Source organism: Triticum aestivum, chromosome 3B (assembly GCF_018294505.1).
Source record: "Triticum aestivum cultivar Chinese Spring chromosome 3B, IWGSC CS RefSeq v2.1, whole genome shotgun sequence".
In the NCBI taxonomy this organism is placed as follows: Eukaryota; Viridiplantae; Streptophyta; class Magnoliopsida; order Poales; family Poaceae; genus Triticum; species Triticum aestivum.
The window spans coordinates 643,376,973-643,404,095 of NC_057801.1; the positions used below are offsets into that span (position 1 = coordinate 643,376,973).

General features: G+C 45.2%; 2 protein-coding genes across 3 annotated transcripts; both read right to left on the minus strand.

Moving 5' to 3' along the window:
• Positions 1-5,506: 5,506 nt before the first annotated feature.
• On the minus strand, positions 5,507-11,370 carry LOC123071435 (calmodulin-binding receptor-like cytoplasmic kinase 2). Its single transcript, XM_044494979.1, has 6 exons — positions 10,509-11,370; positions 9,723-9,919; positions 9,448-9,616; positions 8,891-8,980; positions 6,414-6,712; positions 5,507-6,327 (listed from the first exon to the last, which is right to left on the minus strand). The coding sequence occupies exons 1-6, from the start codon at positions 10,789-10,791 to the stop codon at positions 6,031-6,033; spliced, it is 1,335 nt and encodes a 444-aa protein (XP_044350914.1). The 5' UTR covers positions 10,792-11,370; the 3' UTR covers positions 5,507-6,030.
• A 284-nt stretch (positions 11,371-11,654) lies between these two features.
• LOC123071434 (probable anion transporter 3, chloroplastic) lies at positions 11,655-15,586 on the minus strand. Of its 2 annotated transcripts, XR_006434318.1 has the most exons (9): positions 15,093-15,586; positions 14,270-14,496; positions 13,770-14,133; positions 13,633-13,677; positions 13,404-13,550; positions 12,681-12,818; positions 12,501-12,534; positions 12,073-12,406; positions 11,655-11,978 (listed from the first exon to the last, which is right to left on the minus strand). XR_006434318.1 is itself a non-coding variant. In XM_044494978.1 (8 exons), the coding sequence occupies exons 1-8, from the start codon at positions 15,501-15,503 to the stop codon at positions 12,222-12,224; spliced, it is 1,551 nt and encodes a 516-aa protein (XP_044350913.1). In that variant the 5' UTR covers positions 15,504-15,586; the 3' UTR covers positions 11,655-12,221. The 2 variants fall into 2 exon arrangements, 1 of the variants encoding a protein (XP_044350913.1); XM_044494978.1 differs by having other exon boundaries at positions 11,655-12,406.
• Positions 15,587-27,123: the final 11,537 nt, after the last annotated feature.

The following is a 27,123-nucleotide window of genomic DNA, read 5'->3' on the forward strand; positions in this document are numbered from 1 at the left end:
TGAACCATAGTAATTTTTCGGCTGGAACTCCAAAGACACATTTTCCGGATTGAGTCGTATGTCGTATGTCCGGTGAGGCGAAGATCGTCCACCAGTGTTTCGACGTGTTTTGTCTTGATGACCACATCATCCACATATGCTTCGATTGTTTTGCCGATTTGTTTTTCCAAGCATGTTTGAATCATACGTTGGTAAGTGGCCCCAACGTTTTTGAGCCCAAAGGGCATAGTGTTGAAATAGAAAGGGCCATACGGGGTGATGAACACCGTTGCGGCCTAATCCGATTTCTTCATTTTAATCTGATGGTATCTGGAATAGGCGTCGAGCAAACACAATGAATCATGTCATGCGGTCGCATCAATGATTTGGTCAATGCGGGGCAATGGGAAATGATCTTTAGGGCAGACCTTATTGAGGTCTTTGAAGTCGACGCAAAGGCGCCATGATTTGTCCTTCTTTGGTACCATGACCAAGTTGGCTAACCAATCCGGATGTTTAATTTCCCTAATAAACTCGACTTTTAGCAGTTTGGCTAGTTCTTCTCCCATGGCTTGATGCTTGGGTTCAGAAAATCGCCGTAGTGTCTGCTTCATGTGTTTAAACCCCTTAATTATGTTTAGGCTATGTTTGGCCAGCCTACGTGAGATGACGGGCATGTCTGAAGAGTGCCAGGCAAAAATATCCCAATTTTTGCGCAAGAATGTGCGTAAAGCGGCGTCCACTGCCAGATCCAGCGGTGCTTTGATAGACGCTGTTTTATTGGGGTCCGTCAGGTGCACTTGAAATTTAACTATTTCCTCTGCTGGCTTGAAAGAGGTGGATTTAGGTCTCTTATCGAGGATCACATCGTCCTTGTCCACCGTGGACCGTAGGATGGGTAGTTCTTCGACCTCTAGGGCTTCGGATAATGCCTCGAGGGCCAAGGATGCAGTTTTGTTTTCAGCACGGAGTGCTTTGTCCGGGTCGCTCGAGATTGTGATGATTCCGTTGGGTCCGGGCATTTTAAGCTTCATATACCCGTAATGGGGTATAGCCTAGAAGCACGAGAAGGCGTCCCGTCCGAGGATGGCATGATACCCACTGTTCAAGGGGACAACATGAAAGAGCAACTCTTCGGACCTGTAGTTTTCGGGCATGCCGAATACCACATCCAATTTAATTCTCCCAGAGCATCGTGCTTCTCGACTGGGGATGATGCCTCAAAAAGTGGTGTTGCTTTGCTCAATGCGTGTTCTATCAATCTGCATTTTGTCGAGCGTGTCTTCATAGACGAGGTTAAGCCCACTGCCGTCGTCCATGAGCACTTTGGTAAGCTGAAAGCCGTCCACAATGGGGTTTAGGACTAGGGCGGCGGGTGCTCGGACTGACCGAGCCTTTGGTTCATCTTCGGCGATGAAGGTTATTGCCGCGTCGTTCCATGGGCTCAGTGTGGTAACTTGGTGGACTTCGGCGAGGTCGCGGAGTGCCCTTTTTCGCCAATTATTTGAAGAAAAGGTCTCAAAGACCATGAGAACGTTAAAATCGTCCCTCTCCGGGGAGTATTTCTCTGGAGTGATGGTGGCGAGGATGGCCTCTCCACTCTTTGCTACCTGGCAGAGTATCCAACATGCTCGAAGGCTATGGGTTGGGTCTGTGCTTGGAGTCGCATGTATCCGACAGGGTTTATTTTTTCTGTCGACAGACTGATGATCGGATGCCCCGCTAGGGTTCATCCGTTTAGTCTGGGGCGCATACTACTTAAAGGTAGCGGCCTCCAGTTGAGTTTTCTGGGCCTTCCATGTGCTTTCCATCGCGTAGTACTTTTGTACTACCTGTGATAGTTCCGTGAAGCTCTGTATGTGACGACGGTCGAGGGCTTTCAGTATTCCCTCGTCGGTACAATTGCGATGAGAGACTGAGATTACATTATCGTCGCAACAATCTTTGATCTTGCTTTTAACAAGTAGGAATCTGGCCCAGAAGTGATGGACCATTTCCTGAGGTTGCTTCCGTACATACATCAGGTCATATATGTTTGGAGGGCTTGAGTTGCTTGGAGAGTATTGATTGTGGTGGGTGGGTGGGTTAAAATTTGAATCCCGACCCACATCTGTGCTTGGAGCTTGCAAAATCTCCAAAGTGATCAGTTCGGGTCCGGGGAGATCCAAGTGCTCCCCCGATCCTACATCCGAGCCAGAGTTCGGGGGAGACGGAGTCCCGTCTGAAGGGAGAGTATCTGGCTCGAGACGTTCGGAGACCCGAACATATTTGGTTTTCAACATAGGGGGAGAGGTGTCCTCGGCTCGTTCCTTAACGACCGCTACCAGGTAGGTGATCGGTGGGCGATAAATTTCCCTCTGGTCAGGATTAAGCCCGATCCGACCATAATCTATTGAAACCCCAAGGGCGGGGATGCGATCTAGCAGCTCATTTAAGGATGAGACATCTGTCGAATCCATATTTTCGGAGTACTCGAGACCGATGCGAAGACGTTGTTCGGCAGTCGTAGGGGGTGCTGTAGGCTTGATGGCCGTATGGGCGCCTATGGTGAAACTGCCGAGCTGGAGGGTCTACCCAAAAGTTAGGCTCCTTCCAGAGGTGATATTGTCGTTGATGTCTAGACGAGCCATAGACCCCTTTTTGGGACTGCACAACAAAGCTCTCAATGAAAGCACCAATGTCGGTGTCAAAACCGGCAGATCTCGGGTAGGGGGGCCCAAGCTGTGCGTCTAAGGATCAATGGTAACAATGGACGAAGAGACACAATGTTTACCCATGTTTGGGCCCTCTTAAAGGAGGTAAAACCCTACGTCCTGCTTGATTATATTCGATGAGTATAGGGGTTACAAGAGTTAATCTACCTCGAGATCGTAATGGCTAAACCCTAGCTTGTCTAGCCTATGAATATTGTGATATCCTCTACGGACTAAACCCTCTGGTTTATATACACACCGGAGGGGCCTAGGGTTTATACAAAGTCGGTTCATAAGGGAAGGAAACAATACATCCGAACTCTAATCTTGCTGTCCACGCACATAGGAATCCTACCCGAACACAAAGGACGGCCTTCTGCTTTATCACGGCCCATTCAGCCCGGCCCTCATCCTTGGGCCGGACACCTGAGGACCCCCGAAACCAGGACTCCCTCGGCGACCTTCACCCTTTACAGACTTCTTGGCTCGTCCATGGTCCAAATGCTTCCAAGTAACGTCTACTTGTGTAGGAGACACACACCCTATCTTTGGGAGGGACATGATGTCAAATGCAAGCATGAAGTTTCTGCTCGTGAGCTCATATGCAGCCTTGTGAAAAAAAATTATAAACAATTTTTTTAAAAAGAATTTGGGGACAAACATTGACGAATTTTCAACGTGCGTGCAAATTTTCATGAAGTAAAAATATTCCAAAATGCTTCCGTACAAAAACAAAATTGATGCTCCAGGAAACAAACTTTTTGGAGCCTCAATTTCTTTCTGGTGGAATTTTGGAATGTTGTTTCTTAATGAAAATTTGCAAGCATGTTCAGAATTCTTAAATGTTGGTTACAAAAAAAATCATTTTTTTATTTTACTGTTCACGAGAGTGCATACCAACTCATGAGAAGAAGGGTACTTTTTGGTCAAAAGCACCCTTTATTGTCATGCCAGTAACCAACCACAATTAGGGGACCTCGATGCACTTCAAAAAAGGAAAATGATTTAACTTTAAAGGCCAACATGTCCGGGCATGGTTTAGGGTGACATTAATCAAAGCAATGCATATTTCTCCATTTTTACATTTAGAGGGGACTTTAAAATAGGCATGCTTGATGTGTAACATGTTCATTTATTGCCCCTTGATTATTTGCCTACAAGGTTGAATTCAAACTACTCCCTCAGTCCCATAATATAAGAGCATTTTTACACTAGTGTAGTGTGAAAAACACTCTTATATTATGGGACGGAGGGAGTATCTTTTGGAGCCACGCGGTCGTATTCAACTGATCTATCTAACCAAAAAATGAGTGATGTGCCACATGAGAAAAAGCTTTGTTTTATCCTTCATTCTGATGCACATCTCCTCATCCTCCTCCTCCTCCGTCTCTCCTCTCTCCCCAAGACCCCCCCCCCACTCTTGTAAGCTCCTCTTCTTTCCCTGACCCATCTTTCAAAGCACCATAGATACCTTGTGATGGAGATTGAGGTCACACCACCAAGCTCCGAGAAGATGTCAGGACTGCGGGGAACTAACCCAAGGTCACCCAATTAGGTTATGTTGAAGCTCCCAAGAGCCAGATTCATGGACCGCAAGCCAGAATTGACAAAAGTCAGTACTTCTTTTTTTTTGCGGGTAAAAACTTGTATTGCTCAGATTCAACCTTACAAAGATCAACGACCTCTGGGGGGGGGGGGGGGGGGTCAGAGCCCAGCCAGACAAAAGTGAGTGCCTGTGTTGTTGATGGAGACCAGGGCTGGAATTCGAGTCGAGCCGAGCCAACTCGGCTCGACTCGCTAGAGCTCGTTTCGTTAACGAGCTAGCTCGACTCGACTCGACTCGTTACTATAACGATCTCAAACCCAAGATTTGCTCGACTCGTATAACTCGCGAGCCAGCCCATTTAGCTTGTTAAGCTCGTTAAAGATATGAACATAAAACCTTCAAATATGATAAAAATGATTATATATTAAACATATATATAACTAAACAATTGTAATTCCCTTGTAACACATGAGTCTTCTGGGCGGCTGGGCCTTCAACAGTTGGGCCTTGTGTTATGCGCTTGGGACGAAGGGTCCTGAGTGGCTGATTTTTTTTCTGGATTTGGAGTAGCTGATCTTTTATACCAAGCCGAGTTACATGAGTACTCGTGAGATTGACTCGTTTAACTTGGTCTATAAACGATTTTAAACTAAAGCTCGACTCGACTCGTTATTCTTCGAATTCGAGTCGATTCGAGCCGAGTCACGAGCTACTCGTTTAGCTCGCGAACCACGAGCTTTTTTTCCGGCCCTAATGGAGACGTCAGAAGTTTTTGTCGCGTACTCACAAAGTTCAAATTTTGTGGATGCGTCTAAAATGTTGTAACATAGTGAACGCCATTTAACACGGTCATGGGGAGAAACATCGCAGTTATGCAAAAAAAAATTTTTTGCATAGAGTTCTATATTGCACCAAGAAAAAAAACCCAAGTTCACAGTTAGACGGGGTGTATGCAGAGGAGTTGATCGGTGAAAATATGAATTGACCAACTACTCTGGTATCATTGCCACTCCATCTATTTATGACTTTTGTTGTGGGTTGTTTAGGAGTTCATGCTGCTAGACAGTTGTAATCAACCTATATTGAATAAATAGTTGTATGAATCGATTAACGCAAAGTCTAGATATTGTAAATAAACTTGACGATACCATGCGTGACCTCTAATCAACTCAAATCATTCCCACAAAAGAAAAGAAAGGGTTTTTATTAGTTTTGCTATTAATTGTGTCACACAATTTAATTTTGCATTAGAAGTTTCAAGTATTAAAAAATGCCATCCTTTAGTTAAACACGTACTTAGAAAATGTCCCTCAACATCATTACCGTTCGCTCGAAGACCATTGATCAGAGTGAAGTGATTAAAATACCCCTAGACCCCACTTATCAGCGTCCCCCCTACAACTCTTTGTAACTGTAGGCCATAGTTTCAATATATGAAGAATGAAATTAGAAGCAAAAATAGCTTCACACGTGAGTGATCGAATCTCCACGTGTCATTATTTTTTCTTGTAGTTTAGTTCTCGATGTGATGACAATTAGGACCCACATGTTATAGGGGAGCACAGACAAGTAAGGTTCAGATTTATTTTGGTCATTTCACGACGGTCAATGACCTCAATGACCTTGATCAAATTATAACGGTGTCGAGTGACATTTTTTAGCATATACTTAACAGAAGGATTACATTTTTTAGTAGTTGAAACTTCTAATGACAAAATTGAGTAGCGTGGCAAAAGTGATAAAACCCAAAAATAAAAAACTCAAATCATGTTCATAGCCGCGTAGACAAAGTGACAAACATCCCGGTTTTTCCTACTGTTCCATACACGACGACCCGTACGTGGCGGTGGAGCCATCTCGCCGCCTCGTTCCTGCCCCCGCTCCCGCTACTGCGCCCGCGGCGCGCTGCTGCTCCTGCTGGAAGTCGCGCCTGACGGACCAGAGCACCTCGGCGCACCGCCGCATGGCCGGCCGCGCCGCGCGCTCCGGGGCCGCGCACTCGGCCGCCAGCGCCATCACCCTCTCCACGGCCGCGACCGCCGCGCTGGTCCTGCGCATCCGGGGGTCCATCACCACCACCACGTCGCCCTCCCTGCACTTCCGCAGCGCCTGCGTCCACATGGTAATTCCGTCGAACACCTTAATTGCAGTCCCTTTGAACGCCCAAAATGTTTGCTAGAGTGGAGATGTTTTACCCATTCGGTGCTGAGGCGTTGCTGCCGGCCACGGTTGCGCTCTACGGGTCGTCGGCCGGTGATGAGCTCGACGAGGAGGACGCCGAAGGAGTAGACGTCGCTGCGTTCAGTGAGGTGGTTCGTGTTCAGGTAGTCGGGGTCGACGTACCCTACCGTGCCCTTCACCATTGTTGATATGTGAGTTGCTTCGGTGTCGTATGGGGCTAGGCGCGCAAAGCCGAAATCGGACACCTTTGCTCTCAGCTGATCTGTTAGGAGAATGTTGGACGACTTGATATCACGGTGGATGATTGGGTTGTCTGCATCTCCATCATACAGAAATATTGGTCAGACATTAGGATGTCGGTAATTCGTATCTGTCGTGGATGCAGATACATTATTTAGGGATTCATAAATTTAATGTGTGCAAAATACCGACAAATTTTGATAAATAAAATTTGAAATTTGTGGTGATTAGTGCATCTCCAACGGCAACGCGCAAATTTCCTCCCGCATCCGTCCGCGGACAGGGGGACCAGTCCGCGGACACGGATGCGGGACAAATTTTGATAAATATAATTTGAAATTTGTGGTGATTAGTGCATCTCCAACGGCAACGCGCAAATTTCCTCCTGCATCGGTCCGGGGACAGGGGGACCAGTCCGCGGACACAGATGCGGGAGGACAACATCCAACGCTGGCTGCATACATTTTGACAACAACTCAAACTAACAAGACGAAATTCAATCAAACATGACCAGATTTCAGATAAACACGGCCGGATTTCATATAAGCATGACGGATTTCATTTAAACTTGACGGATTTCATCTATACATGACTAATTTCATTGCATTTACATCAACTAAGCGGAGCTCGTCCGGCTAGGTCAATGGTTGACGGCACCCATTCCCTGTGTACGGCCATGAACCAAGAGAACTGAAGCTTCGCCTTTTCCAACTCCGCCTCCGCGCTCTCCAGCTCTGCCTCCGTAACCTCTGCCTCCGGAGGCCCGGGAAGTGAAGTTGTCCGCCTCCACATCGCTGTGCCGGTTTCTTCGTGGTGGCAGTGCGGCGCGGCCTCGGCGTTATCCGCCTCCTCGCCGGTCTCGCCGAACACCGCCTCGCCCGTGCCGTCGTCGCACTCCTTGCCAGCGTCCGCCACCCGCTGCCGGTACCGCCAGCGGGCGAGGCGGATCTCGCGGGCAGAGAGATAGGACTCGAGCAACGCCTCCTGCTCCGCCACGTCAGTGTCCTGCGCGAACACTCTGTCGGCGGCGATCTGCTCCTCCGCCTGCAGATGCTCGTGGAGGAGGTGGTGGTTTTAGGCGGCGGCGGGCGCCTCCCGGAACTGCTCCTCCCGCACCATGTCCATGTATTGGGCATGGGCCCTGCCGATGGTCATGGTGCTATGCACCGGCAAGGGTGGCGCGGAGGAGGAAGATGGTGGCGGGGAGGAGGAGGGTGGCGCCGGTTCGTCGTCGGCAACGTCCTCCATTGGGACGTCATTGTCCTCCGGCTGCCTGCCGGCCAGCCAGCCGGCAACAATGGCGGCCCTTCTTCTGGCCTGACGTCAGCCTGTCCCAGAGAGCTTTGGCGGGGAAGGGATCCATGGTGGGAGTGTTGCGGGGAGGAATCGGAGGTGGATGACTGCGGCTATGGCCGGGGCACCAGCTTTTATAGCAATGGTGGGTGGCAGGGGGACGAACGAGTGGCCCGGAGGAGAGGCCTCAGCACTCCTAGTGCCATCAATGCGGGCGGCAGACGGACGGACAGGCGGTCGTCATGTTGTTTGAACACGCGGCAGTCGCCTGCATCATGAAGCGACGCGGGCGGCGCTTTCTCGGCCTGTGCGCCGCTTCAATGCCGGCGCTAGTGAGCGGTCGCGTCCGCTCTGGCCGGGCATGAAGGCGGGCGCTGACGCTCTGGAGCGGCGCTAACCGAAAACGCGCAAGAGGGGGAGGGTTTTTTGGTGGGCTAGGGCGGTCAGAAGCGAGCGTGGGATCGGTCCGGACTCCTGCAACCCTCCCCCACGTTTGTCTCTGCTTTACGGAGAAAATGCATCCGGATCGCGCCGCGGACCGATACAGGACCACGTTGGATGGCTTCCGCGGTCCGGACGGTTGCGGGAGGTTTGAGGGTCGGCGTTGGAGATGCCCTTAGTTTAGACATTCAGAGCTTTGCTCATGTATGCGTGACCTCACGTAAGTGTGGATACAAACATATACATGCTCTGTGCAAGGTACATCTATAAGTTTGTTCACAATGTAGCACATTTCCCCCCTTTGAAGGCCCAACAGATATTTCAAAATAAGGCAAACCATGCTTGTGAACAAAGATATTGAATTTGGAAACTGTAATCTGTGGGATACCAAATATGCTACTCCCTCCTATCCATATTAATTGTCGCTGATTTAGTACAACTTTGTATGGATCGGAGGGTGTAACTGAAATTGAGTGGTCTTAGTGTTGTCATAGAGAAGTACAGTAGAGCACAATACCTGTGTATCCATGTAAGTAAGCAACAGCATGAGCTATGTCGATGGCAATGTTGAGACGCTGTGAAAATTCCAATGGTTCCCCTCTTGATCCTGCATAGTGAAAAAGTTTGTGGTCCCAAAATTCGTTTAATCTAGTAGAAATTTGTGAGAGAAATAGCATTATATCTACGTCATACATTCAGTCCCAAGAAGACTTGAGTAACAAAGCTATAGAGGGAACATTGAACATGTATGGTTATAAAAATAAAATAGAGTACAAACATTTACTTAGTGACTTGTATAAGAAAATACCTGCAATAATACTCCCTCCGTTCCTAAATATTTGTCTTTTAGAGATTTCAAATGGACTACCACATACGGATGTATATAGACATATTTTAGGGTGTAGATTCACTCATTTTGCTCCGTATGTAGTCACTTGTTGAAATCTCTAGAAAGACAAATATTTAGGAATGGAGGGAGTATGTTTGATTTCATCCAGTTCCACGGCCTTACTGGGTTCTCTATCTGTACACATTTTAACAATACTACAATGACCTCAAGCAAATTTGACCTACCATCCAAGTGTTCACGTAGTGTTCCGTTGCTGATATACTCAACCAGAATCAAGCGCTCATCCTGATGCTCCAGGTGTCCGAGAAACTTCACTAAGTTTAAATGTTCTACCTTAGACAATATCTGGATTTCACTCCTGAACTCTGCAGATAGGTGCCTGTCAAACATATTCTGCCAATTCCAGATGTTACGTGAAAGGATTTCATTCATTTCGTTGCTCGGAGTAATTTATTAGTAAAGATGTGAACTTCCTGTGATAAGATAGCCTTCCACTAACCTTCTTAGCTCTCTTTACGGCTATTATGGATCCATCCCTGAGCTTCGCCTTGTACACAGTGCCAAAATTTCCTTTCCCAATTTTGTTCTGTTCACTGAAGTTTGAAGTAGCCAGGCAAACTTCCTGAAATGAGAACTGGTCTTGCCATGACTTGGTTTGACTAGTGCTTGTGCTGCTTACTGATGAAATTCTCGAGACTGCCATAAATCATTGGAAACCTTAAATTTCTTAGTTGTAGTTAATCAAACTCGCTTTACTTCATCAATGGAACAGCTAATATTAGAAATACATGCATGCACACTGATGAAAATGCAAGCTGAATATCTTGAATAACAGAAATAACGATTGGGAGAAATATCTGGATGGTATTAACTGAACTACAATGCTAACTTGATGGATTTCGAATTAACATAGGCTTGCGTCCCCAAGATTAATGTAAACAGGACAGAGAAGGTGGCAAATTGGGATTCTCTAAAAGCTTTTAATAAGCTGGTTTGATGATAGACGAAACATCATGCCGTATTATATGATATTTAACCTAGAAGTTTGGCCTTGATGAGAACTGACTCCTCATTGTTGCTGTATGCTACAAATTTGCATTTTTGCATGGTTCAAATTTTGAAGGCCTTTCACATGTCATTTGACTAGGTGCCAAGTTAACATAAGTACATGTTTTCTTTTGTGCAATTCAATTTAATGACTAAAATAACCGGCTCAAATTGCAGAGACATATGCAGTCACAGGATAACATGTACATGATGAATGAAGAGAGAAAGGTGAGCTTACTGGAACTAGTGGACACATCATGAGCATCTTCCGAGGATTTGACATGGCCCTCCCTAATTTCAGATTGGCGAGGAGCGAGGCAGTTTGTGCATGCTCCGGCAATTGTCGTAGCAGCTTCTTCCCAGAATGATTTCCTGCTCCTGGCCTTCTCCTCAGGCACACTGGAAGGAGGTGTATAGGTGGATGCCCTGTAGAAGACCGGATCTGTCTGAAACTCATGGTTGGAGGCAGAGAGGTCTCCTCCATGGCCCGAGCTGAGTGCTCGATGGCGTGCTGCCCGCATAACTTTCTTTTTTGGAGATCAAACTGCCTGCATAACCGACGGGGTTAGAAGATGGCGTTGGAACCTGCTCTCACAGGGGCAGGTAGCAGTTCATCTGGTTCTTTCCTTGAACTTTGTTGGACATAACGCAATGGACCGGTTCAAGCTTGACCTGGTGGTGGTGGGTACCTCTAAATAACTATGAAAGGAATGCTCCTTTGGGCCTAAGGTCAAACCAGTGGAGCCCTGATGTCGTCTATGATAACAACACTTCAGAGACCAGGAATTTAATATGGGTGAAGGATGCAGAGATTGAGCCTTCAGACTCTTGGCAAGAGAGAAGTGCACCAGGCTTCATCCTGTGCCGTCCTCTACTCTGGAGTTCCAACCCTAGCGAAGGAAGCATTACATTCTCTGCTGCCACAGGAAAGTTTGAGTTGATCATCTGGACGGTTCAGGCCCTTGACGGATGACTTGCCGTTACGATGTCGTACGTCACCCCAGCAGTTGATTCAGATTTGGTGTTTGTTCTTTCAGTAAGAGTCAATATGACCAGCAGTTGATTTTCAGGTAGTTTGGTGTTTGTTCTTTCAGTAGGAGTCACTATGACCAGGATGTACACGTCCGTCCATGATTGCACAGCAGCTGTTTTCCTTTTTCATTTATTCGGGGCATTTCGACACCCTAACCCTGTTTCGCATCAGCGGGGAGCTCCAAGTGGCGTTTTAGAACTCAATGCGCCCCCTCTATTTCACATCAAATCAATATTTGAGGGGACTAGGTATGCTGATAGTTACAAGTACCATACTATATTTTCCGCACATTTATGAACAGTAAGACATTGCAATAACTATAATTCTCCTTCGGTCAATGGACAGCTATCATGAAACGCCGGCTCAAGCTAAAATGTCTCACATTATGAGTTTAAATGCCCTCCACAACTTATATTACTGTCTTTACACCCTCAACAGGTTCCCCACTTTGTTTGTGAGTTCCTGGTCTCACCTTTTCACTAATCATGCAGTACAACTGCTAGCCATTTTAAACAAGGGCAACTCTTGCCTCACCAAACTATGCTAGATCAAGCCATTCAACCATACTGTCCATTATTTTCGGTCTCTACCACTGCCATCGCCAGTTTGCCACCCCTAAAGTACAGCTCCTACACCGCCATTTATTCTCTGGCATGCTTCAGGTATCCTTGACTCCTGAAATTCACATTTCGGACTTGCGCATCAGAAAGATTCACATGATCTAAACCTCTGAAACCCTGCTTCCACAATAAGACAATTCACCACATACTTCCACTACATCGAAGCACACGATGTTGTAGTCCGGATGTGTAATGCTCATCTCTCGTTCACGGAAATTTCCGGTACTATCCCATATGATAATGCCACAATACTCCCAGTGAATCATCAAATTGTTTACTATATATTTTCTCTTTACCGCTAGCTACTGCCATCAAAATCAACACGCTCTCCAGTAGCAAAGATATCCCAGAACAGGGCACTGCTGAAATATAGAAGTGATGTTAATGTTAAAAATCCACGGAAAGAACCCATCCGATCAACAAAGAATCCTGCTCCAATAGTTCCTAAAATGGCAGCAAATGTTCCCGCCGTATTTGCCATTCCTGTTAGCACACAAACATAGATTAAATATATAGTAATGCATATGCACAAAAACTATAACAAAAACACAGGGAGCACAAGGAACTTATTTAGTACCATGTAGCACTCCAGCATATTGTGGGGCGATCTCCTGGTAAGAATTTAAAAATTATTTCCATCAGATAGGAAAGAGAATCCGAATTGGGTGTCAGGGGAGGGGGGGTGGGGGTGGGGGAATGAAATTAAAAAAAAATGTGACTGCTTCGCACACTGAACTAATGTTACAAGTTTAAACACCTGAAAATTTACAAGGAATCCTGAGTGACCAAAGGACTTCAAACCAACAGCAATAGTTAGCCAAGCTGAAGCAATGGCTGGACTCTTTGCTGCATTCAAACCAATAAGAGCAATACCAGGACCCACAAAGCCAATTGTCTGCACGAAACAATATTAAAGGGTCAAAGCTTGGATTTAATCCCAGCAGCATATATCCACATTGAGATGACAAATTTTATTTTCAAATCAATAGTAATAAACGGCAGGTGGTAGCACAAAAACTTGGCATTTTCACCAGAGTATTCTACTGTCATTTACCATTGCGAGAATTGTGTTACGGATATACAATTCAGCTCTGACTATAATTTAGCCAAGCTGGATAACAAAAAGAAGGGTAGATTGGTAAAGTTGTTGTTCATGAAGGGTCACCTATGTTAATAATTGCTTTGAAAATATCCATGCCTTGCATTCCAAACATGCAATAGCTTGCAAATTTAACATATGTAAAGTTGCTTTGAGAATATCCATGCCTTGCATTCCAAACATACAATAGCTTACAAACTTAACATATGCTGATTGATGTATCTTGTGAAACCAGCTGCCAATAGTTCATCATATCACAAAATTATGGTATGTTTGGTAAGAATGTGGAGGTGTACTCAAGATCTTATTCAATAAAACAAACTAAAAACACAATGATGATTCTTCACTTTTATTTTAACCTGAAAATTTTCAGCAACACACCTGCATTATCTTCCGAGTTAAAGTAATGCTTGTGCCATTTCGGATAAGTGCGTCTGATACAACACCAGCCACATAACCTAAAACTGCCATCATGACCCAGGGAATTGCACTAAACCATGCAGCTTCTCTCAGATTGACATGAAATATCTGACCACCAAGGAAATATTTAATAAACCACAGGGAGAATCAGTTTATTTAGTCTAGAAACATGCAGCGGAATCAGGCTTACGGTTTTGAAATACACTGGCATCCATGAAAGGATGACGAAATAGCCCTGAAAAAATAACACAGCCCTCAAGAGATTACCCATAAACAGTATTCTTCACATGGCACAGTCTAACCAAGAGTTAAGTTTATAGGAGTTACCCAGCTATGCATAGCATTTGCAGAAATTAAAGCCCAGGTCGGCCATTTAGAAAGTAGGTTTCTAAACGGAGGGATCTTTCTTAGTTTTTCACTTTGAACTTGAGGTTTCACCAATTTCTGACCCTTTGTAATATACTCTAGTTCATATGCTGATATTTGAGGATGTTCACCAGGAGTTCCCGTTATAGCAGATATCCACACCAGCACCCACAGAAATCCAAACAAACCAAAAATCACAAAGGGTCCAAATGTTCCAGTTCGTGACATGATAATAGGGGAAAGAAGTAAGCCGATGGTATTTCCAAGCTGAAAGCCAGCCATCGCGATCCCCACAGCACTAGATCGTTCAGTACGAGGAAACCACCTGTAAGAAAAGGCCCAATGTAAACGTTTTCATAAATCTTGACGGGCAGGGCAACAAAAACAATATAAATATTAGGTTCTGGTAAAAGCGTGAAGACTGATCAAGTGAACAAAAATTCAGAAATCAAAAGAAATACCTCAGCACCATATTGTTCATACATGGCAATGCCACTCCTTCTGCAACACCGAGCAGAATTCTAGTTGAGATGAACAACCAAAGTGAGCGTGCAGCTGCCCAAGGGGAAAGGAATGTAGCGAAGGACCATAAAGCCACACCATACGCCATGACTCGCTTCCCGCCGTAGTAGTCAACAAGCGCTCCACCGATTATAGGTGATATCAGATATCCCCAAAGGAAGGACGACTGTATGAAGCATCAAAAACACAATGGCATCACCACATCATTCAAGGATGATGCACACAGTCATGTACTCCCTCTGCCCCAAAATATAAGAACATTTTTAACACTACACTAGTGTCAAAAACGTTCTTATATTATGGGACGGAGGGAGTAGAAAACAAGAACAGTATAGGCAGTGGGCAAACAAGAACAGTATAGGCAGTGGGCACTCCACAGTTTGGTTAAGGTGAACAGACATCCGGACTTCCATGGTTTGTCAAACACAACAGTTTGTACATTACTTTATGGCTGCCATGGGAGGAAACTATGCATAATGTATAATATGGATGAAGAAACTGAAAGAATTAACATGTGAGTAACCGATTTAGTGGAAAATGTATTAAATCTTATACCCAGCTTGTCATCCGAGCGATGCCACCGTTAAAGTATTAAACAGTAATTGCAATTGAGCACTGGACCACCTGTTTAAACCTTAATCGTCGCAGTTGAGCATTCAATCACCAAACACAGTTACACAATTGCGTTCAGTCACTGATGGAAGAGTGGTGTAGTGTAGTGCAGACAATCAACAGCAAACAGAAGCAGCGAGAGCTGGGAACCTGCACGACGCCGGCGAAGGAAGGGGTCCATCCGTACGCCTGGGAGAGCGGGACGATGGCCACGGACATGACGACGCGGTCGGCGTTGCAGAGCGCGAGGGCCAGCCCCAGCATCGCCGCCACCTTCACCCTCTCAGACGTCATGAACTCCGCCGCCAGAGCCTGCGCCTCGCCTCCACCGGCGGCGGAGGCCCCAGGAGGCGCAGCAACGGGGCGGGTCCTGTTCCCGGCCAGAGGGCGGAGCGGCTGAAGAGGAGAAGGACACGCGAGGCGGCGGGGCTGCCATGGAGGCGGACGCGAGGTTTGAGCGCGGGCGGGAGGAGGCAGGCGACGGCGGCCGGAGAGGAAGGGGGGAGCGGAGGGAGGCAGAAGCGAGCGGGTCAAGGGGAGCAGTTGGCCGGGAGCGGCCATGGTTTGTTTTCTCCGCCGCCTGGGTGCGCTCTGCCGGAGTGGAAGTGGTGGGTGGATGATTCAGGTGAGGTGGATTGGTGCAGTGACGTGTAAGATTTACGGGCTTCTTTGTTCACGTGGTCCGTGATGCTGGCGCTGGTTTGTTCTGGCCCGGCTTGACGGTACAACTCGCAATTTGCATGGGCCGGAGCCGGTGACAAGTGGCCCTCGGCCCCAAGGTCCGCCGGCGGCTCCGTCTTCTCCGGTCTGCTGCTGTGCAAGAATTCTCAGGCAAGGCACTTCCCACAATTGTCTCAGAAAACAAAAAACAAAAAAGGTATATTTCCCACAATCTGAATTCCTGCAATCAGAGTTGGGTAGCTCACCATTCAAGTGTGGAGCGCAATCTTTGAAGGCAACTTGCTCAAGGCTTGATACGTACGTAGAATTTATAATGGTGCAACGATTCATACATGACGTGGCAACTTGCTTCCTCAAGATTTTAACGCGAGACACATCACAAGTTTGACATCAGATCCACCACAGTTGGTCAGCGAACTCATCTTGCACAGTACGGGAGACTAGGACAGGGAGCTGGTTTGAAACACATTCATGGCTTTTGATGTTGAGGCGATTATTTCTATTCCATTATGCACTAGACAGATTGAGGATTTCTGGTCGTGGAGTCACAATCGAAAGGGGACCTTCTCCTTTATATCAGCCTACCAGATGCTTGTCATCACAAAGCACCGCCGGGGGGACTCGTCAAACTCCGAAGCCGAACATCGATCATGGTGTCATCTATGGAAAGCACACGTGCCCTCGAAAATTAGAATATTCCTTCGGAGGTTGGCTCAACAACCAATTCCGTCGGCATATTTATTTCATCATCCAAACATGGCTACAACCAACAATTGTGTATTGTGCGGGAATGTTGATTCATAGCGACACTCACCGTTAGAATGCACCAAGTCGTGTTGTATTTGGGCCCTCGAGGACCAAGACCTAGTGAACGTCATAAGTGAAACAACAGAGCCTGATGCAAAATGTTGGATATTCACTGTCATGGAGAAGCTCCCCCATCCAACATTCATTCGTGTGCTCGTCACTTTATGGGAAATTTGGTACGCCAGACACAAAACGATCCACGAGAATGATTTTGAGAGCCTGACCAACACGCATGCATTCATTGATTGGTTCATAGCGGAAAAAATGCAGGTAGACCAACTCTTGTGCTGCCACAGACACAAAACTGATCACGATGCTTGTTCTTGCTGCTCCCCCCTCCCCATCGGTAGGCTATGGTAAAATCAAGGTAGATAAGGTTGTTTTCAGGTCTTCAAATCGTGGAACCATTGGTACAATATACAGGAGCAGTGATGGAACTTGCATGGGAGCTTCTGTGTCTGGGGGTCGCTGATCCAACAACACTGGAGGCTTTGGCCTACCGTGAAGCCATGGCATTGGCTTCTGATCTGATGCAAACACACATCGTTGTCAGGTTCGGCTGCAAGGTGGTGGTCTCAAATATTTCAGAGGGCAATGGTGGGAAGGACGACCGCATCATCCAAGAAATTCAGCTCATGTCTTTAGATTTCTAGCGCCGCTCACTGCTCTTTTATTTTTGAAGGAAGGGCCTCGAATATTGAGGTACATAGCCTCGCTAAGTACACACTTAGTCTTTCTGTAGGCCACCATGTTTGGCTACTACAACTTCCTGATCTCAATTGTATTCCTTTAAACATTCTTGAGCAATACATAAAGTGTGTGTTTAGCCTAAAAAAAGTTATCCCTTTTTAGAAGGCCATCATGGCTAGCTTGTTAAAATCAAAATAAGATTATGTCAGTCATGAGCTTACTAACAAAAAACTCATTAGGCTCATCTAACCAATTAAAAATGGAATCATTACAATAAGTTTAGTTTGCTATCACATGAGTCGTTTGATCAGCCGAACGAAAACAATAGTTAAATATGACCTTGCCAATCATTGTAGTTATATCCACACACTCTACGAATGTTGTCGATGCCTTATCCCACCATCTTGCTTGCCCGGTGCAAAAATTAATCACTTGAAGAGAGACATATTTTGCCTCCATCCGGTTGAAGCCAAGGGAGTTAGCAAGTTCCACACCATCTCTCATATCCATTGCTTCTGTTGTAATTATGTCGGCAACCTACATAACAAACTTGCATTGAGCAGACAAGAAATTACATGTGTCATCTCATAAAATAGCAGTAGCTGTGTCTACTCCTTCATCCAAAAAGAATGCAACATCCACATAAAGTTTAATGAACATGGATAGGCTTACACCATTTCAAATTAGACTTAGAAGAGACCTGGAAAACTGTATTCCAAAAGTTGCTCACTATTGACAACACTGAAATTGGCCATCTCCATTGTGTGTGTGTGTGGGGGGGGTGTTGATTGTGTGTAACTTGGCGCCAAATCCACCAAAGGTACCAACTCCCAACAACTAGAACTTGCTTGGCATTCAGACTTGGTTTTAAACTCAGTTCTTGTTGTAGGGTGGAGACCCTAAGTGGGGATCTTTCATGAATTGGAGGGGGATCCCACGAAGAACCGAAGAACAAAAAGGGAAATCACAAGAGGAACACTCAAGAACAAGTCCAATAACACATCCAGTAGACTAGCAACGCATGGATCCACAAGATACATGGTAAGGTTCATCCCAAATCCTATGAAGGAGATAAGGTCTTGATGATCTAGATAGATCCTTCCCACAAGGGGGTCTTGAATCCCTAAGGATCTTCTCCAATGGAGGTCTTGAACTCCAATGGAGTGTTCTCCCTCTCTCAAGAGGAATCCCACAAGGGGAGATACATGAGCTAAACTCTAATGTCTAGATCTATTCTTAGCTAAGTCTAAATGGAGGAGGAGGTGGAGTATATATAGGTCCAAGTGATGGAAGGGTAAGGAGGGGAGAAATGGGAATACATGGGCAAAGCCCAACAGCAACACACAGGGGGCCTCGTGTGGACGGCGTAAATGGAGCCCGTGCGCACGGGGTCTCCAGTGACCTAACGCGGTAGCCCGTGCGCACGGGGCCTGTGAGGCCCGTGGGCACGGGGGTCCCGTGGGCACGGTACACGCCCGTGCACACGGGGTCTTCAGGACCGTGCAACCTGGGAGGCCCGTGGACACGGGGTTGAGGAGGCCCGTGCGCATGGGGTCGCCTGGGAGCTTCTGCCTTCTTCTTGGCCGGTTCCTTCTCCGCTTCCAGGCTTCCCTCTTGGATGGTGTAGTTGTTCTCCTGAGCTTGGACTCCTCCTCAGTGAATGTGTAGCTCCACTCACACCTATGTATGCATACGAGAGAGGGGTCAAGTATTATACCATCCTCGAAGGGTACAATTGGACACATGTAAAGGAGATGATTCACCTTTATGTATGTGAAGTAGATGTTGCATGTGTCACTTGCCAAATGGACTCTTGACATGATGATGTCCATAGGATGCTCTGCATCACCCCCTCCCCCTTGGGAAAGATCCATCCTCGGATCAAAATCCAAATCACCATGGAAAGAGATGTCGACGCCATGTATAAGTGGACGATCACCAAGCGTTCATCATCTTGAAGCTTGAAATGGGAACTCTCCAATGTCGCACCGTCTAGTGATTCCTCCAAAAGGATCAAGGACAACAAGCACTTGGAAAAATGAATGTGGTTAGCGTTAGTGCAAAACCAAGCATTCAAGAGGTGATTCACCTACAAGTGTCATCATCAAGCATAGCATAGGGTGTGACAAAGGATTGTGACATGGCATGTAAGCACATAAATTGAGCACATGTAAAAGCATCATGGAAACAATCATGCAAAGGTGAGGTAAAGGTGCTATGTGTGACAAGTGAACAAGCATCTACCTCAGTGTCATAGAAAGCATGCAAAAGCGCTAAAAATGATCTATGGTATGCATAGGAAGCATGCACAACACCAAATAAAATGAAGTGTCTAAACACATGGGTCAAGTGCAAGACAATCCAAGCATAACATGCATTGGGTGTAGTGAAAATAGTGTGGCACTCAACACAATAGAAAGAGCAATTGGTCATCATGTGTGAGGTAAACAAGTCAAGAAAATGACAAGCAAATGGACATGGCATATGAGAAGTGATGACATTGGCGCAACCAACCATATGATAGGAGCAAGTAATTCTCAAAACGGATGCAACACACAAGGCATATATGTCATGAGGCATGGAAAGGTGCAAATGACAAGTTGAAGCAAGATCTCTAACATGTGCGCAATCAAGTGGACCAAGATGACCAATAAGTCTCATGGTGCAAGCAACACAAGTAGTATGATCCATAATATCCATGTTCAAGAAGGATGTCACCTTGAAGGTGTCTCCTTGTGCGTCCTTCACAATGCCGAAGCACAAGCAAGTGCGATGTAGAACCACATCGGTCGAGAGTGGCTCGCTCTCAAGAGCTCGAATGGTCAGCTCATAGGAAGTGGAAGTTGACAAGAAGTTGAAGTATCCTACACATGGACAAAAGAAAGCAAACAACGTATGTGCATGATAGATAAACACATCATCCATCATGATGGTTCTCTTCTCTTGCACATAACCATTAGAAGTAAAATTGCATGAGAAATATGATGCAACAATGGCAATTTTCATGTCACTAGGCTGAAGGAAATATGCCCTAGAGGCAATAATAAAGTTGTTATTTTATATTTCCTTATTTCATGATAAATGTTTATTATTCATGCTAGAATTGTATTAACCGGAAACTTGATACATGTGTGGATACATAGATGATGACCCACAAGTGTAGGAGATCTATCGTAGTCCTTTCGATAAGTAAGAGTGTCGAACCCAACGAGGAGTAGAAGGAAACGACAAGCGGTTTTCAGTAAGGTATTCTCTGCAAGCACTGCAATTATCAGTAACAAATAGTTTTGTGATAAGGTAATTCGTAACAGGTAACAAGTAACAAAAGTAAATAAGGTGCAGCAAGATGGCCCAATCCTTTTTGTAGCAAAGGACAAGCCTGGAAAAACTCTTATATAGAGAAAAGCACTCCCGAGAACACATGGGAATTATCGTCAAGCTAGATTTCATCACGCTCATATGATTCGCGTTCGTTACTTTGATAATTTGGTATGTGGGTGGACCGGTGCTTGGGTACTTCCCTTTCTTGGACAAGCATCCCACTTATGATTAACCCCTATTGCAAGCATACACAACTACAAAAGAAGTATTAAGGTAAACCTAACCATAGCATGAAACATATGGATCCAAATCAGCCCCTTATGAAGCAACTCATAAACTAGGGTTTAAGCTTCTGTCACTCTAGCAACCCATCATCTACTTATTACTCCCCAATGCCTTCATCTAGGCCCAAATAATGGTGAAGTGTCATGTAGTCGACGTTCACATAACACCACTAGAGGAGAGACAACATACATCTCATCAAAATATCGAACGAATACCAAATTCACATGACTACTTATAGCAAGACTTCTCCCATGTCCTCAGGAATAAATGTAACTACTCACAAATCATATTCATGTTCATAATCAGAGGGGTATTAATATGCATTAAGGATCTGAACATATGATCTTCCACCGAATAAACCAACTAGCATCAACTACAAGGAGTAATCAACACTACTAGCAACTCACAGGTACCAATCTGAGGTTTTGGGACAAAGATTGGATACAAGAGATAAACTAGGGTTTGAGAGGAGATGGTGCTGGTGAAGATGTTGATGGAGATTGACCCCCTCCCACTGAGAGGATCGATGGTGATGATGATGATGATGATGATGATGATGACGATTTCCCCCTCCCGAAGGGATGTTTCCCCGGCAGAACAGCTCCGCTAGAGCCCTAGATTGGTTCCGCCTCGTGGCGGCGGTGTTTCGTCCTGAGAGCTTGCTTATGATTTTTCCAGGGTAAAAGACTTCATATAGCAGAAGATGGGCACCAGAGGGCTGCCAGGTGGCCCACGAGGCAGGGGCGCGCCCAGGGGGTAGGGCGCGCTCCCTACCCTCGTGGACGGTGGGTGGCCCCCCTCTAGTATTTCCTTGCTCAATATTTTTTATAAATTCCAAAAATAACTTCCGTGGAGTTTCGGGACTTTTGGAGTTGTGCAGAATAGGTCTCTAATATTTGCTCCTTTTCCAGCCCAGAATTCCAGCTGCCGGCATTCTCCCTCTTCATGTAAACCTTGTAAAATAAGAGAGAATAGGCATAAGTGTTGTGACATAACGTGTAATAACAGCCCATAATGCAATAAATATCGATATAAAAGCATGATGCAAAATGGACGTATCAATAGACAAAACACCGTGTCCCTAGTAAGCTTCTACTAGACTAGCTCGTTAATCAAAGATGGTTAAGTTTCATAACCATAGACATGGGTTGTCATTTGATGAATGGATCACATCATTAGGAGAATGATGTATTGGACAAGACCCATCCGTTAGCATAGCATATTGATTGTTCGGTTTTATTGCTATTGCTTTCTTCATGTCAAATACATATTCCTTCGACTATGAGATTATGCAACTCCCGGATACCAGAGGAATGCCTTGTGAGCTATCAAACGTCACAACGTAACTAGGTGATTATAAAGATGCTCTATAGGTATCTCTGAAGGTGTTTGTTGGGTTGGCATAGATTGAGATTAGGATTTGTCACTCTGAGTATCAGAGAGGTATCTCTGGGCCCTCTCGGTAACACACATCATAAGAAGCCTTGCAAGAAAAGTGACTAATGAGTTAGTTACAGGATGATGTATTACATAATGAGTAAAGAGACTTGCTGGTAACAAGATTGAACTAGGTATAGAGATACCGACGATCGAATCTCGGGCAAGTAACATACCGATGGACAAAGGGAATTACGTATGTTGTCATAATGGTTCGACCGATAAAGATCTTCGTAGAATATGTAGGAGCCAATATGGGCATCTAGATTCCGCTATTGGTTATTGACCGGAGAGGGGTCTCGGTCATGTCTACATAGTTCTCGAACCCGTAGGGTCTGCACGCTTAACGTTCGATGATGATATATTATTATATGAGTTATGTGATTTGGTGACCGAATGTTGTTCGGAGTCTTGGATGAGATCACGGGCGTAACGAGGAGTCTCGAAATGGTCTAGAGGTAAAGATTTATATATATGACGATGGTATTCGGATACCGGAAGTGTTCCGGAGGGTACCGTGTACATATCGGGTCACCGGAAGGGGTTCTGGGCACCCCCGCCAAAAGATATGGGCTTAATGGGCCAAGGAGGGGACAGACCAGCCCACAAGGGGCTGGTGCGCCCCTCCACCAGACCGACCAGCCCTAGGGAAAGGAAAGGGGAGAGGGAAAGTTCCTCCTTCCTTCCCCTCCTCAAGGGAGAAAGGAAAGGGGGGGGGGGCACCTCCCCCTTCCTTCCCCTGGCGCTTATACAAGGAAGGGGGAGGCCGAACCAGGGCAGGAGCCAAAGTGGGATTTGGCCCCACTTGGGGCGCCCCCTTGGCCTCTCCCCTCTCCCTCCCACCTATATATATGAGAAGGGGGCACCTAGCACACCCACGACATAATCTTAGCCGTGTGCAGCCCCCCTCCACGGTTTACTCCCTCGGTCATATTTTCGCAGTGCTTAGGCGAAGCCCTGCGGAGATCACTTCACCATCACCGTCACCACACCATCGTGCTTCTGGAACTCATCCACTACCTCACCGACTTGCTGGATCAAGAGGGCGAGGACGTCACCGAGCTGAATGTGTGCTGAACACGGAGGTGCCGTACGTTCGGTACTCGATCAGTTGGATCGCGACGGAAGTTTGACTACATCAAACACGTTGTTAAACGCTTCCGCTTACGTTCTACGAGGGTACATAGACACACTCTCCCCCTCTCATTGCTATGCATCTCCTAGATAGATCTTGCGTGAGCATAGTAATTTTTTTGAAATTGCATGTTATGTTCCCCAACAGTGGCGTCCGAGGCAGGTCTATGCCTAGATGATATGCACGAGTAGAGCACAAAGAGTTGTGGGCGGTGATTGTCATACTGCTTACCACCAATGTCTTATTTTGATTCAGCGGTATTGTTGGATGAAGCGGCCCGGACCAACCTTACATGACCATGTTCATGAGATCGGTTCCACCGGGAGACATGCAACTAGTTTTGCATAAAGGTGGCTGGTGGGTGTCTGTTTCTCCTACTTTAGTTGAATCGAATTTGACTGCGGCCGGTCCTTGTTGAAGGTTAAAACATCAAACTTGATAAATTACCGTTGTGGTTTTGATGCATAGGTAGGAACGGTTCTTGCTAGAATCCCGTAGCAGCCACGTAAAACTTGCAACAACAAAGTAGAGGACGTCTAACTTGCTTTTGCAGGGCATGTTGTGATGTGATATGGTCAAGACACGATGTGATATATGTTATTGTGTGAGATGATCATGTTTTGTAAAAGTTATCGGCAACCGGCAGGAGCCCTATGGTTGTCTCTTTATTGTATGGAATGCAAACACCATGTAATTGCTTTACTTTATCACTATGCATTAGTGATAGTTGTAGAAGCAATAGTTGGCGAGACGACCATGATGCAACGATGGATATCAATGTGTCAAGCCGGTGATGATGGAGATCATGATGATGCTTTGGAGATGGAGATCAAAAGCACAAGATGATGATGGCCATATCATGTCACATATTTTGATTGCATGTGATGTTTATCTTTTATGCATCTTATTTTGCTTAGTACGGCGGTAGCATTATAAGATGATCCCTTAACTAAATTTCAAGGTATAAGTCTTCTCCCTGAGTATACATCGTTGCGACAGTTCGTCGTGCTGAGACACCACGTGATGATCGGGTGTGATAGGCTCTACATTCACATACAACGGGTGCAAGACAGTTTTGCACATGCGGAATACTCGGGTTAAACTTGGCGAGACTAGCATGTACAGACATGGCCCTGGAACACTGGAGACCGAAAGGTTGAACGTGAATCATATAGTACATATGATCAACATAGAGATGTTCACCATTGATGACTACCCCATCTCACTTGATGATCGGACATGGGTTAGTTGATTTGGATCACGTATCATTTAGATGACTTGAGGGATGTCTATCTAAGTGGGAGTTCTTAAGTAATTTGAGTAATTAAACTTTAATTTATCATGAACCTAGTCCACATAATATTTGCAAATTATGTTATAGATCAATAGCTCGCGTTGTAGCTCCCCTATGTTTTTGATACGTTCCTAGAGAAAACTAAGTTGAAAGATGATAGTAGCAATGATGCGGACTGGGTCCATGATCTGAGGATTATCCTCATTGTTGCACAGAAGAATTATGTCCTTAATGCACCGTTGGTGATAGACCTATTGCAGGAGCAGATGCAGACGTTATGAATGTTTGGCAAGCTAGAAATTATGACTACTTGATAGTTTAGTGCACCATGCTTTATGGCTTAGAACCGGGACTTCAAAAACGTTTTGAATGCCACAGAACATATGAGATGTTCCAAGAGCTGAAATTGGTATTTCAGACTCATGCCCATGTCGAGAGATATGAGACCTCTGACAAGTACTTTGCCTACAAGATGGAGGAGAATAGCTCAGCCAGTGAGCATGTGCTTAGAATGTGTGAGTACTACAATCGCTTGAATAAAGTGGGATTTAATCTTCCAGATAAGATAGTGATTGACAGAGTTCTCTAGTCACTATCACCAAGCTACTAGAGTTTCGTTATGAACTATAATATGCAAGGGATGATGAAAACAATTCCCAAGCTCTTCGCGATGCTAAAATCGATGAAGGTAGAAATCAAGAAAGAGCATCAAGTGTTGATGGTAAACAAAACCACTAGTTTCAAGAAAAAGGGCAAGGGACAAAAAGGGAACTTCAAGAAGAACATCAAACAAGTTGCTGCTCCCATGAAGAAGCCCAAAGCTAGACCCCAAGCCTGAAACTGAGTGCTTCTACTACAAAGGAAATGGTCACTGAAAGAGGAACTACCCCAAATACTTGGTGGATAAGAAGGATGGCAAAGTGAACAAAGGTATATTTGATATACATGTTATTGATGTGTACTTTACTAGTGTTCATAGTATCCCCTGGGTATTTGATACCGGTTCAGTTGCTAAGATTAGTAACTCGAAACAGGAGTTGCAAAATGAACAGAGACTAGTTAAGGGTGAGGTGACGATGTGTGTTGGAAGTGATTCCAAGGTTGATAAGATCACCATCGCATACTCCCTCTACCTCGGGATTATTATTGAACCTAAATAAATGTTATTTGGTGTTTGCGTTGAGAATGATTATGATTGGATCATGTTTATTCCAATACAGTTATTCATTTAAGTCAGGGAATAAATTGTTGTTCTGTTTACATGAATAAAACCTTCTATGGTCATACACCAAATGTTAATGGTTTATTGAATCTCGACGTAGTGATATACATATTCATAATATTGATGCCAAAAGATGCAAAGTTGATAGTGATAGTGCAACATACTTGTGGCACTGCTGTTTTGGTCATATTGGTGTAAAGCGCATTAAGAAACTCCACGCAGATGGACTTTTGAAATCACTTGATTATGAATCATTTGATACTTGCGAACCATGCCTCATGGGCAAGATGACTAAAATTTCGTTCTCTGGAACAATGGAGCAAGCTAATGACTTATTGGATATAATACATATCGATGTATGCGGTGCGATGAGCGTTGAAGCACGCGGCGGGTATCGTTATTTTCTAACCTTCACAGATGATTTGAGTAGGTATGGGTATATCTGCTTGATGAAACACAAGTCTGAAACATTTGAAAAGTTCAAAGAATTTCAGAGTGAAGTGGAGAATCATCATAACAAGAAAATAAAGTTTCTACAATCTGATTGCGGAGGCGAATATTTGAGTTATGAGTTTGACCTTCATTTAAAACAATGTGGAATTCTTTCACAACTCATGCCACTTGGAACACCACAGCGTAATGGTGTGTCCGAACGTTGTAACCGTACTTTATTAGATATGGTGCATTCTATGATGTCTCTTACCGATTTACCACTATCATTTTGGGGTTATGCATTAGAGACAACCACATTCACGTTAAATAGGGCACCGTCTAAATCCGTTGAGACAACACCTTATGAACTATGGTTTGGCAAGAAACCTAAGCTGTCGTTTCTTAAAAGTTTGGGGATGAGATGCTTATGTCAAAAGGCTTCAGCCTGATAAGCTCAAACCCAAAGCAAAGAAGTGCATCCTCATAGGATACCCGAAAGAAACTATTGGGTATACCTTCTACCACAGATTCTAAGGCAAAAATCTTTGTTGCTAAGAATGAGTCCTTTCTAGAGGAGGAGTTTCTCTCAAAAGAAGTGAGTGGGAGGAAAGTAGAACTTGATGAGGTAATTGTACCTTCTCTCGAATTGGAAAGTAGTACATCAGAGAAAATTGTCCCCGTGATGCCTACACCAACTAGAGAGGAAGCTAATGATGATGATCATGAAACTTCAGATCAAGTTACTACAGAACCTCGTAGGTCAACTAGAACAAAATCTACACCAGAGTGGTACAATGATCATGTCCTGGAAGTCATGTTATTAGAACAAGTCAAACCTACAAACTATGAAGAAGCTATGATGAGCCCAGATTCCAAC

Excerpts from the sequence above, each read along its gene's own strand:
- LOC123071434 (XM_044494978.1), bottom strand. The coding sequence starts at position 15,503 with ATGGCCGCTCCCGGCCAACTGCTCCCCTTGACCCGCTCGCTTCTGCCT. Across the intron at positions 12,819-13,403 it reads TAACTCGGAAGATAATGCAG|ACAATTGGCTTTGTGGGTCC; the intron begins GTGTGTTGCTGA and ends TGTTTCGTGCAG. Across the intron at positions 12,407-12,500 it reads ATATGCTGGAGTGCTACATG|GAATGGCAAATACGGCGGGA; the intron begins GTACTAAATAAG and ends GTGTGCTAACAG.
- LOC123071435 (XM_044494979.1), bottom strand. The coding sequence starts at position 10,791 with ATGCGGGCAGCACGCCATCGAGCACTCAGCTCGGGCCATGGAGGAGAC. Across the intron at positions 8,981-9,447 it reads ACTACGTGAACACTTGGATG|GATCAAGAGGGGAACCATTG; the intron begins GTAGGTCAAATT and ends TTCACTATGCAG. Across the intron at positions 6,328-6,413 it reads AACGCCTCAGCACCGAATGG|GCGCTGCGGAAGTGCAGGGA; the intron begins GTAAAACATCTC and ends ATGTGGACGCAG.